The 13,907-nt window shown below is 46.1% G+C and overlaps 1 protein-coding gene across 3 annotated transcripts in view; it reads right to left on the reverse strand.

Annotated features, from left to right (window-relative positions):
- Positions 1–12,836, reverse strand: part of ctnnal1 (catenin (cadherin-associated protein), alpha-like 1) — a 57,064-nt gene extending 44,228 nt beyond the window's left edge. Inside the window, exon 1 of one of the 3 annotated variants that reach the window (XM_042076198.1) lies at positions 12,466–12,836. In XM_042076198.1, coding sequence (XP_041932132.1) covers positions 12,466–12,561 — 96 coding nt within the window. In that variant the 5' untranslated portion in view covers positions 12,562–12,836. The remainder of the gene's footprint in view (positions 1–12,465) is intronic. The other 2 variants (XM_042076199.1, XM_042076197.1) reach the window with 2 other exon arrangements.
- Between the last annotated feature and the right edge of the window lie 1,071 nt (positions 12,837–13,907).

Genomic DNA, 13,907 nt, shown 5'->3' on the forward strand with positions numbered 1-13,907 from the left:
AGAGAGAGAGAGAGAGAGAGAGAGAGAGAGAGAGAGAGAGATAGAGACAGACAGATGTGAAAACAACGGGAACAGGGGAAGGGGAAGGTGAGAGAGCAAGAGAGACAGCAGGAAAGGACGTGTAAAACAAGACAGAAGCAGAGGCCCAATGAGGGAGGAAGAAGGGGGGGTTGGGGTGGTGTGTGGGGGTGTAATAATAGCAGATAATGACATTCGGCAAGAACTCCACACCTTTTCCAAGGAAACGCTAACACACCAGCATACGGAAACGGCGTTGTGCCGTGCCGTGCCGCCGAATGTCTCTGTGGTGAGTCACGACTCGCTGCTGATGAGAGCACAGGTCGCCTCAGCTAGAAGAGTGTTAGACCGTGACACGAGCTCGCCGGAGAACTTGGGTGCTATAGCTCTGCTTCACGCCAGCCACCATGACAGCATAGATAAAGAACAGAAGATAAGATAATCCGAGCCATCCTTCATGCTGTGTGGCGACTGGGTTTTAAGGAGAACAAACACACGCTCTGAGGTTAAGAGTATCACTGGGTGGAAAAAAAGAGATAATGCCAGTTATTACACAGTGCTGTGTTTATGTTGGCATCAACTTTACCCTCAGGGGGAGAGAATGTTCTACGCCCGAGCAATCTTACTGCTCTCTAATAGCTGAAAAAGATCTAAGAGGGCTCTCCAGTCTCAAAGTTCCTGCTATGTACAGGTTCCACCTGTGAAATGGGTTGAGAACCTTGCAATGGTCTTTCATGTGCAGAACACATACTGTTGAGGAACCCTGCTGCATTGGCTTTCACTTATTGATAAGGGTGGGTACTTATATAGCTAGCATGGCATGCATTTTTAATGGCTGGCCAAGTTGAATTATTGAGAGGTGTTTGACGAGGCGCCTGTGAATTAGGATGACGGCCTGTTGTTCAGCCAAAAGTCAACATTGGTTTAACTGTACAAACGCTAACACCTGAGAGGTGAATTCTCTCTCTCTCTCTCTATCTCCAGGGTTTGGGACAATCACCTTGGAGAGGTTTTAGCACTGATATTCCCTCAAAAACATCTGTGTGAACACATTGTGGTTTCTTCTCAAACACGTTACCAAATGGTATGCTAGCCTGTTTTTTTTTGTGTTTTCATGTATGGCCTTGCCTTTCAAATCTCTATATTTACCAGGTCTATTGAACCAGAAGCCCCAAACAGGTAACACATTCCAGAAAGTAGGTCTGAATGTGAATGTCAGATTGCCCTTGACAGTGCATTTCATTATCAAATCTAGTTAAACATCTTCCCTGAAATGTCTTTCAGATGTGTAAGCAAGCATGAAATCTGTGTGACTGAAATATAAAAAGTGACGACAGTGATAACAATGCTGGTGAAATTAAATCACAGGAAACGCTCTCCAGCTGCATGGGTGTTCACAAGTACTCTGGGTGTGAGCAGGTCCTAGCTGTCTGTCTGTGCCAACAAGTCCCAGCTGTCTGTCTGTGTGTGAGCAGCACATAGGCTGTCTGTCTGTGTGAGAAGGTCCTAGCTGTCAGTCTGTGTGTAAGAAAGTCTTAGCTGTCTGTCTGTGTGTGAGCAGGTCCTAGCTGTCTGTCTGTGTGTAAGAAAGTCTTAACTGTCTGTCTGTGTGTGAGAAAGTCCTAGCTGTCTGTCTGTGTCTGAGAAAGTCCTAGCTGTCTGTCTGTGTCTGAGAAGGTCCTAGCTGTCTGTCTGTGTCTGAGCGGGTACCAGCTGTCTGTCTGTGTGTGAACAGGTCCTCTTCGTTGTCTGTGTGTAAGCAAGTCCACACTGCAGTACAGTAAGTCTTTGTTTTCATTTGGGGCAGGGGGTTTACTCCATCAAATTCCAGACTATGGGTGTGTACGTTTCAGTCATGCATTTCAGGCTTTCTTTTTTTTTTTCACAACCTCCCCCATGGGATGAATCTTTACAAGGAGATGGCATTTGTTTAACCTGGCTTGGAATCACCCAGGAGAGCGCCAAATCTCTTCGAGTCGACAACAGTGGATAATTTATCTATGTGTGAGGTCTCAAGTGTGTCTTATTACATGCAGATGTCTGCTGTCCGGGCGGATTTGTGTCATGATAAACACATCCATTCAGGAGGAGCTGTTCTACACCGCTGAAGAGCAAATCTGCTGACCTACATCAATTTAAATTGTGACCATACCAGAGCCAGGCCTTTCAAAAGTTTTTTTCCCCTCTGCCTGATTTCTAGTTGTAACCTACTTTCATAATTACCCAGAAAGAATGTGGTAATATTCAACTATCTCTTTATCTTTCCTAAATAGCTGGTGATAACTCGTACAATATCAGGGTACAAGCTGTACAAAAATCCACTGTCTTTAACAAAGAATCTAGATAGTATGCCCTGTAGCAACTTTATTTGTTGATCAAACATGACTTGGCTTGCGTCTTTGATTTTGCCTGGCCTCATTACCTTCAGAAAAGGAACGCAGATATGAAAGGCTTTCGAGGACCCCTGATTTGCCCGCTTGATAAATCCCTTGTTCCCCCTCTGCTTCTTTCATGTTGGAGACAACTCGATCAGGAGCGAACGTCAAAGGCAGAGGAGCTATCTTTTTTTTTGCTCAGTCATTTGTAGAGAATAGTCACTGCAATGTCGTGAATTTGCCTTAATAGTTTCTGTATTGTCGTCACACAACCGCAGGATGAGAGGCAGCCAGAGAATAAGCCATGCTTTATTGCTGTGTCATTAGTAGAGAGACTAATCTCAATGTCATGCATTTGCCCTAACGTCATTGGTATTAACGCCTTAAGTATTCGGAGATGAGAGGTAGCCATTACAACAATTATCACACAGCTTTTTTTACGGCAATGAATTGGAGTGAAAATACATTTGTGCCTCGAAAAAACATTTCGACCTTACTTGAGCACCAGAAAATAAATGGCCGGTTGAACCCTCTGACATTTTAGTACTGGCAGTGAGTCCAGCAGGCAAGTTGGCCCTGGCAGACTTCGAGATGGGCAGTGATGATTCGGGCTGCCGATCGCAGCTCGGACCAGTCGGGAACTGCTTGGCACCGCTAACGGGGGAGAGAGAGTTCATCAAGCCTAATTGTGATTCATAGACTTTAAGTGGTCCTTAACAGCAACAAAACGGGACACTTGTTGCAGAGACTCTCCTTGCATGTCAAGGCAGGGGAGACACAAACAGAGGGGGATCGAATTTGTGCTGGGAAAACACTCTCTGTTTATGACAAGTGTCAACGATCTACCTGGGTGTCCAAAGGCATAATTAAATCTTGCCATCTGCCATCCAACGGTGGGGACTCCACAAATTCCCCCTCCAGACGCATTAATGAAACCCTAACCGCATGTTAAACTGAATCCAACCTCAATAAGATACTTTGAAGATAACACCATTGTGCTGCGGAATGGTGTGACGGTAAATACTCCAGACCAAAGAGAGGGGCTTTCCCCTACATGAGCCAAGAGCTATTGTCAGGAGCGATGGTGTCAAGAGGACTAGTTCGTCTTCTGCCCTGAAGGCCAAGCAGGAAAACCACAAAAAGGGATTCCTGGACCTAGACCTGCCTTATCTCCGACATTCAAAAGAGAAGGGAGGAGGGGTGTGAGGTACAACAAAAATGATTCATTACATTCATAAATCGCGGAGATTGTCATGCCGTCAAAGGCTGAGGTTATAAAGAGAACAGGATGATGCGTGGGTGGAATCGGCCTATGATCGCTGCATTAAGAAGTTCAAGCCTTCAGGGGGGAAAAGACAGTGAGTCACGCACTGCAGCTATGCACAGTGCGTATCCAGGTCTCAGTCATGAGAACACACCCTTTGACCTCCATGGGCTCTCCCTGGAGACGGCTGACCCCCCCACACACACACACACACACACAAACCCACCCCCTGATCCTTCACCCTCCCCCCCCCCCCCCACTCACACACAAACCCACCCCCTGATCCTTCACCCTTGTGTCTGTCTGCACACAGAGCACGCACACTCTCTCTTTCCCCTCTGGGAAGGAATGGAAATCTGAGATGGGTGGCAAAATGCCGTGACCAGCCTATCGTCTGCACAGAGGAATGCTCCCTGACCACAGGGACAAACCACAGCACCACACACACACTCACACAGTTCACCTAGACAGTACACAAAACACTTTCACAAAAGCTCCACCAGCAATCTGTTTATGACAAGTCTATCACAGATTTTGCTTTAAAGATGTCCACACAACGCCGTTCATCCATGACAAAATTAAAGTAAGTTGTGCTGGTCTGTCAGTGTGGCTTGGAAGCTCTTCAAAATTGAATTCAAGTAATTATGGGTTCCTTGGTCTTTACTGTAGGCTGGTGTCTGGGGGACAGAGTACTTTCACTGAAGGTGAGCTGTCCTCTGGCCCCTGTCCAGTCACATGGCCGTTCTACTGTCACTTTCAGGTCAGGCGCCACCTGTCATCCAGCCCCAGTTCCCCCAGCGGTCCTCGGACAATCCTGGGAAGCAGTAAAGCTTCGGGGACAGCTGTTCGACATGACCGAGAGACCATCCCTCCAGGACATGACTCCGCGTCTGCTTCCTCTAGGAGACCAAACACCAAACAACTGTGTGGTGGGGGTGGAGGAGACAGGGGAGTTAAGACGCTGGTGGGGGTTGGGGGGATGGAGCCAATGCAACAGATAGGGCTTCATGTGATTTGATGAGTGCAACAGCAGGCTTTGGCACCCCTTACACACACACACACAGACACACCCACTGACACACACACACACACACACACACACACACACACACACACACACATACACACACACAGTGTGGGAAATTCCCTGACATCTGCCAGAGTAGAACCCTGCCAGGGTGGTGGAGGGTCCTCCTCATCCAGCAGCCCTGAGCCCCGAGTCTCCATGATCAATATTCATTAAGTGTACGGACACCAAGCAGGCATGGCAAAGAGACGCCAGAGGCTGGCTCCCGGCTCACTGTGGGGTCGGCTTCCCATTAGCGCCAGCGCTATCGCTGCTTATCAGGCCAGCGTGGAGGTGGGGGGGTAAGGAAAGAAGCTCGCTAATCCACAGAGTCTTAGCGCGACATGATTGATGCGGCTAATTTGCCTGACAAGCTGCTTTTTAGATCTGAAATACCGCCGGAAGAGTGCGGTGGAGGTCTGCTAGCTGTGAGAATGAAAACATGTGAAAAAGTGCATCGCCCCTTGCGGTCATTCTGACATCTGCCCTTTCGGTTTACTCTTTAGGCATTTCACATTAATTATATCCTCTGTTCCAGTGAGCTCACTTGAACTTTTCAGACTCTTCTAAAAAAGAAACTCCTATTAAAATGCACCTAAAATAACTTCCTATCGATGTCAGAGGCGGGAAAAGTCCCTCTTGTTAAATGCTTCAATGAAACAATGTTGAACGATGACAGATGTGATAACTGATTTGAGGAAAGATCAGTTCGCCATAACCCACTCTGTGGTTCCTTAATAAATAAATAAATACACAAGTCTTTTAAGGAGAGATATATAACTCTCTTATGAATCATATGAAATTGCATTTGTTTTTGTGGAGACAATAAGTGGAAAATGAGACACTCAACCCCTCAGTGCACTGTGATTCTGAGAGCTGTTAAAATGATTTATTATCTTACCGACTGACTGACTGTTCCCCTTCAGCTACAAAGGAGAGTCACCAGGGAGAAAGGACAGGTGGGAAAGAAGAAGGGGGGTAGTGGAGCAAAACTTGGTTCACATTTCAGACTCACCATTGTGAAAGGTGTAGAGAGAGGAGAGAAAGAAAGGTGGAGAGGATCAGTGAGGGGGAGAAATAGAGAGAGAGAGAGAGAGAGAGAGAGAGAGAGAGAGAGAGGTGGGGGTAAGGGGCCCTCAACCATAGCTTCGGTCTTGATATTTTGTCATTCCGGCTTTGAGCACACAGAATTATTACCCCCAGGGCATCGGTGTGGAGCCTAACCCTGGAGGACCGTCTCCCGGGAGACAGTGCTCCAAACGTGATCTGGGCGTTTGATCTTGGACTGAGTGTCAGATGATTTCCCGTCAAACTGACCTTGGCATTTATGAGCCGCACTGGCAACCCGCCGCACCAGCCCTCGCACGAAAAGCCTCAACCTAATCCCGCGGTGGTGACACTGGAGCTGGCAGTGGCCAGGGATGGCAAAATAGATTTGGCAGGGCGTACGCCATTGCCTTCTCTGTGGATGTTTTTTTCCGAGCCCCACTTCCTAAAGGGCCAACACATTCAGTTCCACACAAGTGTCCTCATCACGTTACACGCCTCTCCAAACTAGTAAAACTCGTCTTCTCCTCGTGTTAAGTGAGAACTGCTCCCGAAAGCAATTAACACCTATGCATCGCTGCGTTTGATACCAGTCAAAAAAAAAAAGGTAACACGTTGAGAAGATGATTTGCACTGCAGAATTCGAGGAAGCTCAGACCCCTTTTGATCTCTGCTCAACTGCTGTTGTTGTTGCTGTTGTGGTTGTGGAAAAAAGGAGAGGGAGAAAAGAGCTGACGAACTTGCACTCTTTGTCCACTGACGCTTTAATGGGACAAAGTAAATGATGCTCGAGAAAGCCCTGTACAGGTAAGTGGGGCATTTGTCACAGGGCCTTTACATTCCTCAGACAAGCCAGCAGCCTTTGAAAACAGTCTGTGCCAGACAGAGATGGAGAAGCAAGTGCTCAGCATTACTGGTCCAATCTCACAAATGCAGAAACACAGAGAGAACAGTGCAAAAAAGCCAAAGGCTGCTGCTCATTATCTATTATGGGGGGGGGGGGGGAGGGGCTGGTGTGCCCATTATCATTTCGTCTTGCTCACAAAATTTGCGGAAGGCACAATTTAGCAATGCAAATTTACCGTGGAAATTAAGCCCTTCCGCTGTAGAAGCCTTGAATGAGGGACGAGAGAGAGAGATAGAGAGAGAGAGACAGAGAGATGGAGAGAGAGAGATGGAGAGACAAAAACGTTAACCTGAGTTCACACTTCCAGTGGCTAAACAACAGCATTGTTCTACCGTATAGTGCCCTGGAGCTTCAAGCTCGGCAGTAACATAATGTGACGGTAGCATGTCGAACACACCTTGTCCATATGGAGAGTGCTTTTCTTCCCGCAGCATGAACAAAGTGAGAGCTGCTGGGAGGGGTGGACAGGGCAGAGTTGCCATCTCCCCACATCCCCGATTGAGATCGCTTCCTGGCCGACGACAGATAACATGCCACCGAGACATGAAATACGGCCTGGATCCCTGCCAAGCTGAGACATGATCGTTGCGGAGAGAGAGGAAGGGGAACTGGATCCAATTCAAGCCGTGGCACATGAGGGTGAGACGGAGGCCTTCTTTTCAAGTAACGTGGGCCTTCAAGTCTACTTAGAGTCAGGTCGGACTCTACGTAGACTAGAGCAGTGGTTTTCAAAGTGGGGCCAAGGGCCCCCTGGGGGGCCGCGAGGGGGTGCCAGGGGGGCCTCACTGTATGCTCCATCGCGAAGTGCTTGTGGCTAAAATAATTGTTAGAATTAGCTTAATGTATTTTTACATTTGCCATAGTATTGTCGATGGGTTTACGAACACATCAAGGGGGTCCTTGGCCAGAACCTAGTGGTATTTGGGGGGCCTTGTCGTGGAAAAGTTCGGGAACCCCTGGACTAGAGGAACACAAAAAACACACAACTTCTGTGTGATCACAAGACAACTTCTTAATATACAGAAGTGGTAACTTTTGTGGGAAACATCACTATCAAAGCCTCACATGGCAACTATTAAGTGCTCCACTTTGAACACCTGACTCCAGCTCCCACTATACCAAGATAAGAACATGTTTATTGTTCCCTGCCAAAACCGTACAGCAGTTATCAGTGGCAGCACTGGACTTTTAATCATCATCCAATACTGGACTGTAAGCAGCAAGCGAGTCTAAACAAGCCAGGAAATCCATTACAGTGTGTTTGAGATGCTGCGGCTACACCACATCTCGTCTGCTATTTGACTTCTTCACTCAGTTCCCTCGGGGTAGGAAGCCTGCTTGCACTGCACGGAGCAGTACATTAGTTAAGGAGAGGTTAAGGATCGGCTCCTCGCGAGCAGTCCTTTCATCACCCTCTAAAAAGACACGGGGTAGGAAACGACTCCCTGGATGCCTGTTGAGAGGAGCCGAGAAGAGACAGGAAGAGAGGAGGACAGAGAGGAAGTACCTCACCAAGTCACTGATCGTTTATCATCTGTGAAGATGATCAGGAAACACTACAAGAAGATGATCCATCCATTTTCCTGATTCTCCTCACATTTGACGCACCGAGGTGCAAGATTCGTCTTGACTCTTATTTGATAGCAGAGCAGAGTATAGCTGCATCCTGAACAGCAATGCGTATATTATGCAACTATGAGGTAACACACAAATCCTTTCAAGTAGGCAAAAATGATACGGTCGAAGTTAGCCCACTGAGATTCAGTCTTGAATTCAGATTTTTGCTGAGTGACCAAACCCCCAGTACCATATGATTCATCAGCACTAAATGCTATAAGCTCGGGCTGCATTGAACTGGTTACATAGCAGACTCTATTGCAAGGGATTAATGTAAGATTAATGTATTAAATGTAAGGGATATGGAGGTGGTGGTGGAGGAGGCTGAATTGTTAAACTCAAGTGGACTGTGAAGATCACTATCTCCGTCTGCACCGGTCTGTCCAGGGGCCTTCATGCTTGTGCTGGTTAGGCAGATTCAACACGCAGGAACAAACACGCCCACACTCACACACACACACACACACACACACACACACACACACACACACACACACTGAGAGCATGCACCATGCGTTCTGGCTCCACGATGTACAACGCCCGTTTTGTTTCTGGACAGTAGTTTCTGTTGGGGGCCTCAGCATCATCCGTCAGCAACACTAAAGCGCTCTGGTGACATTTACCGTGTTTATCCTTTTGGCTTTGGGTGGTTAATCACGCTGTGGCTCACAATGGCAGTAACTCCATCACCTAAGGAGGTGCTCTGCTGTAGTTGTTAAGGAATGTACCAACACTGAATGCCGTGCATTCATGTGTTATAGCTTCTGTGTATACTCAGGGAGGGATGAGATGAGGAACTACAAGTAGATTTCAGAAAAACAGAATTGATACTTTTACCGAGCTTCTCTTTAAAAAAAAAAAAAAACGGTTTCTTTCTGAAGGCCACTGAAACTCAGACATGCAGGTTTTCTCAGAACTGCAATGCTCAAAACTGTCTCCCAAAACTGTCTCCCTAACTGTCTCCCTAAAAAAAAGGTCATTGTTTCGACATAAGAAAGTAAGAAAGCACAGGAACCCAACCGCCCACAAAGGCATGAAAAGTCATCTTAACAAACTTAGTCAGAGAAAGGATTTTTGGTCCCAATTATAGCAGCACATTTTGGAGGGGGGAAGCCAGGGCTGGGGGGGAAATCTGTGCTTAGTCCTCCAGAAAAAGGACCGAGCCAGCACAAATATGTAATAACAAGCCTTTCTTGTCACAGTCATTTAAAATCTCAGTGATCAGATCAAAGGCCTCTTCTGTAATTTCATAACCTTTCCAGCACCCCTTTCCAGTCTCAGCTCCCACCTTCACACCCGATCAGCTGCCTTAAAAGAGGCCATCTTGTCTTTAATATGCATGCTATTATGTTTACCACAGTTCCACATTAATTATTAATGCTAATGGCACTAACTTATTCAGCTACATGAAACAGAGCAAAATAACTCACAAACAAAAACAAACCAATTGCAAGACAGAAACACATTTAGAAAATGGATGATTGTCAACGACCTCTTTACAATGGCAAGACAAAGGAAAACTGGGTCCCACACCCCCCCCCCCCCCCCCAAATCCTCCCAATCCTTCTTATATCATTCTTAATATATATTCTTAATACTCAATAATCGTTTTAGGGAGAAAACATCATGCTTGCGGAAGGGGTCTTAAAGGCGCCCCATGTACTCAGCTGCAGGTATTTTGTTGTCCTCTGTCCAAGTGTTGCTGCACAGTATAGAACTCAATGAGTTAGCTAGCTCGGGGCATCGACGTGATGAAAAGGGAGAAAAAAAACATGGCATGACTTTCACCTCCCCTAAGACCTCTGCATCTGCGATAATAAGGCAGGTGGAGTCTGGGAGCTCTCTGAGCTTAGCCAGGAGTTTTTGGCGGGACGGCTTAATTACACGGTGGTAGGGAGTGAACTTGATAACAGAGAAGGAGGAAGGATCAACAGCACAGAAAACAAGCGAGCGTGTGAATAGCCTTACCTTTCCTCCAGCCACCAGTGCACTAGTGCTTTTCTTTTTCTTACTGGTGAACTGTGGGTCTGTGCTCACCACCCAACACACATGTGCACACACGCACGTGCACACACACACAAACTCACATATAAAGACACATAATCACAGTCAGTCACATAATTGGCATATAAATGAAACACACAAAGACAAACATAAGTCTGGAAAACACCTGCAAGCACACACACAGACACAGACACAGACACAGACACGCACACACACGCACATACACACCCACACACACCCACACACACACCCACACACACACACACACACACACACACACAAGGCTTGGCACTCCTATCTGACTTCCAAACACTGTCCTTCTCTTACACCACTGGCACCTTTCTGTTGCAAATATGTTATGTTGTTCTGGGAAAATTGAAAGGCAATGGCTGAATGTTCAACGATGGCTATATCTATTAGAAATTCTCACCAGGCAATGCCGTTGCCATGGGAATGTCCAACCTCATGCGAACAACATTTTCCAGGGAACAACTATCCTTTCTCTTGAATTACGGCCTAAATGGAATATGCAGGATATTTGCTTGCTTGCCTCACCTATTAGTGCAATTCGATGCCAGCCACTTGTATACTACCGTAACCCAGCTCTCTGAGGCCCAGAGCTAGAAAGCTTTCTGGAGAGAAATTAAAGAGCTTATTGAAAACCCCCTCCACTCTGAAACCACACGGCTGTGTAATCGCGCTAACATTACATAATTGATCCAGGCAATAGGGAGGAAGAGGAATGCAGGATTCAGACAAACATTTTAATATGGTTTAGAGTGCTACTGTAAGACCTCTTGGGCTCCTGGAATTGCATGAGGTTCCATGGGGGGGGGGGGGGGGGGTGCTTTGACTGGGGCCATTTTATCTGCCTATTGTCATGAGACCTACCCCACCCCCTACCCCTTGCCCCATAACCTTCTCAAAGACTTTCCCCACTTCCCAGTGCAAATGAATGGTTGACTGTTTCGCATTGCTGAGCTTCCAGCCTAGTTTAAAATACAATGGCATCAGTCGGCATCAATTCAGAAGGCGCTTTCTGCTTTCTGAAAGTCACAGAAAAAACTATTGATCTGTCGTTCTGCACAACCTCATTTTGTGCACTTTTCCACTGATTCACTAAGACGCCCCCCTGGGGAACGATATGCTAGATTATGGCACACAGTGTTGCATAATGACAAACAGAAAGTGCTGTTGTTTACTGAGACAGGAAGCTGTAATTAACCAAATTCATGCAAGAGAGTTGACAAAGCTCTATCTCCCCACGGCATCTTATTTTATCAATATCAACACATTGAAAGTGTGGGATGAACCCCTAAACAGATTTTGGTGTGGGAGTTGGTGCATTTAAATATTCTTTTGTCAACATTTTGTCACTAATCTTAAAAATAAACAGGTGAGCATGTAGCCTGGAGAGATTAGACGTTGGTAACTTATTATTTCTGCAGGTTGTGGTGGTAATGGCCCCTAGACAGTCAACAACTATGTCTGCCTCACATGACATTGCAATCATAATACTCTGTCTGAATAATAGGGTATGGTTACACTACCTGTGTGGCATGTTTGGTGGTTCAATGGTTGATGCTGAGTTTTATATTAAAACTGCAGACTTCACAGAGAAGTGTTATATTTCAGAAGCTATAGTCAACTACTTAACCATTTGTTGTTACAATGTAATCTCCAACTTTGACCGAACATAGTCAAAGTTCATTATGTTTAGCCTGCATTCGCATGCCCTAAGTTCATTAATTGTAGGCTACCTAACCAAAACTGTGAAGATATTCAACTTTGCTTGTGACTGGAAGCTAACGTGAACCCATCTCCCGGCAAGAAGCTTTTACTTCGGCTGGCTACAGTGCTACCTTGTTTCCCTGGAATCAGATTTCAACACTAAAACATGCGGCCTCGACGCACACACACAAACACACATCAGCATAGTTCAGTATAAATAACAAGCAAGCTCAAAGGAATACATTTTGAACACATCATGTTCATAAGCACGTTAACAACCGCCGAAGTTGTTATGTCCACCACATTTGACCCTGTTACAACGACCTGCGCTGTGGGATAGGCTATAATATGTTAGTTACAACAACGTGTTTTCACAATTGTAGTCAATAGTATTTTAAGTTCACCACAGTTCAGAAGGTTATTTGGTGAGACATACCTGTGAGACCAGCGGAATAAGTGTCTGTTCCACCGAACGAGTTTTGATCTCAAGCCCACAATCAAAGTTACTGCTACCGCAAGGAGATGAAGCCATTCCCGCCGATCGCTGTTTATGGCTCACTGCAAGGCTTAGTTGTTACTTAGTTCCTGTTTTAGAAATTATTTAGGAATACGACTATGCGTGTTTCAATTAAAGCCGTTCTTTAAGATGTCGAGTTTTATACTCGCTGATTCCCGCTGACGTATCGTGCACTTGTCTTATCGTGCTCGGCATGAGCGGCTTTCCAGGTGACTGTTATTGTCCATGTAGTTTGCACAACTAGGCTACGGCATCCACGAGACTGCCGCAACGAGCGACAAGGAGGGCTACCGTAGAACGACTCCAACACACTCGCAGACACACTCTCCAACACTTTGGGTGGGGGTGCCAGTGACGAAACACTGCAACTCAAGAGGTTTCTACAGAGAAAGGTGAAAGCATTCCATCTGATCGCGACTAACTGCGCGTTTGTTGCGGCTTTAAACATTTACCAGCACCATAAAACCACTCCTTATTATAGCCTATCTAATCAATTGTATTCAACCCTATCTGGAATGAAACGGATAGACTTGTTTGTAAACGTTGTCATTTCTTAACTTGACTAAGTTAAAATATGAATTTGCTATTTATAGTTTTATACAAATAGCTTGCAGCCTGGCACGTATTTGGCAATTGTAAGAACTTTGCCAACTTTTAGTGTTCTTTGCATTCTGATCATACCCGTTGATTTGTTTGGGTCTATTTTATAATCCCCATATCACTTTAACAGGATGCTGGCACCGTGTTGACGATTTAATCCAGTTGCTAGGAAGGCAAAGGAGATAGGGCTTGCATGTGAAAATAGGCTATCAGGACAGGAATGGAACTTTCACTTTGAGTGTTGAGTGTTGCATGCCATTGGCGTTGGCTATGACCTATTTTTCAGAAGGGAGAACATGTTGCTGGATCTTATCGTCCTCCTCAGGAAGCTTTCCTTATGAAGACAAACGAAGCGTGGCTCCCTCATGATGAATGACATGTTTACGCAATGTAGCCGCCTGTGTAAGTGATTCTAGTAATGGGGGGGGGGGGGGGGGGGTAGTAGACACACCCCCTGAGGTGGTCTGACATTATTCAGTGTATATCAGGTGTGTGTGTGTGTGTGTGTGTGTGTGTGTGTGTGTGTGTGTGTGTGTGTGCGTGCGTGCGTATGCGTGCGGAATGGCTAGGTCCAAAGAAACATGACCATGATTTGTTGCACGACAAAAAGAAAGTATAGTATATCTGGTCCCTCAGCTCATGTCTCATATACCACCCTCTCTCACACACACATACACACACACACACACACACACACACACACACACACACACACACACACACACACACACTATTTTCCCCTCATCTGAATCAGCCATCAG

This window comes from Alosa sapidissima, chromosome 21 (genome assembly GCF_018492685.1).
Source record: "Alosa sapidissima isolate fAloSap1 chromosome 21, fAloSap1.pri, whole genome shotgun sequence".
In the NCBI taxonomy this organism is placed as follows: Eukaryota; Metazoa; Chordata; class Actinopteri; order Clupeiformes; family Clupeidae; genus Alosa; species Alosa sapidissima.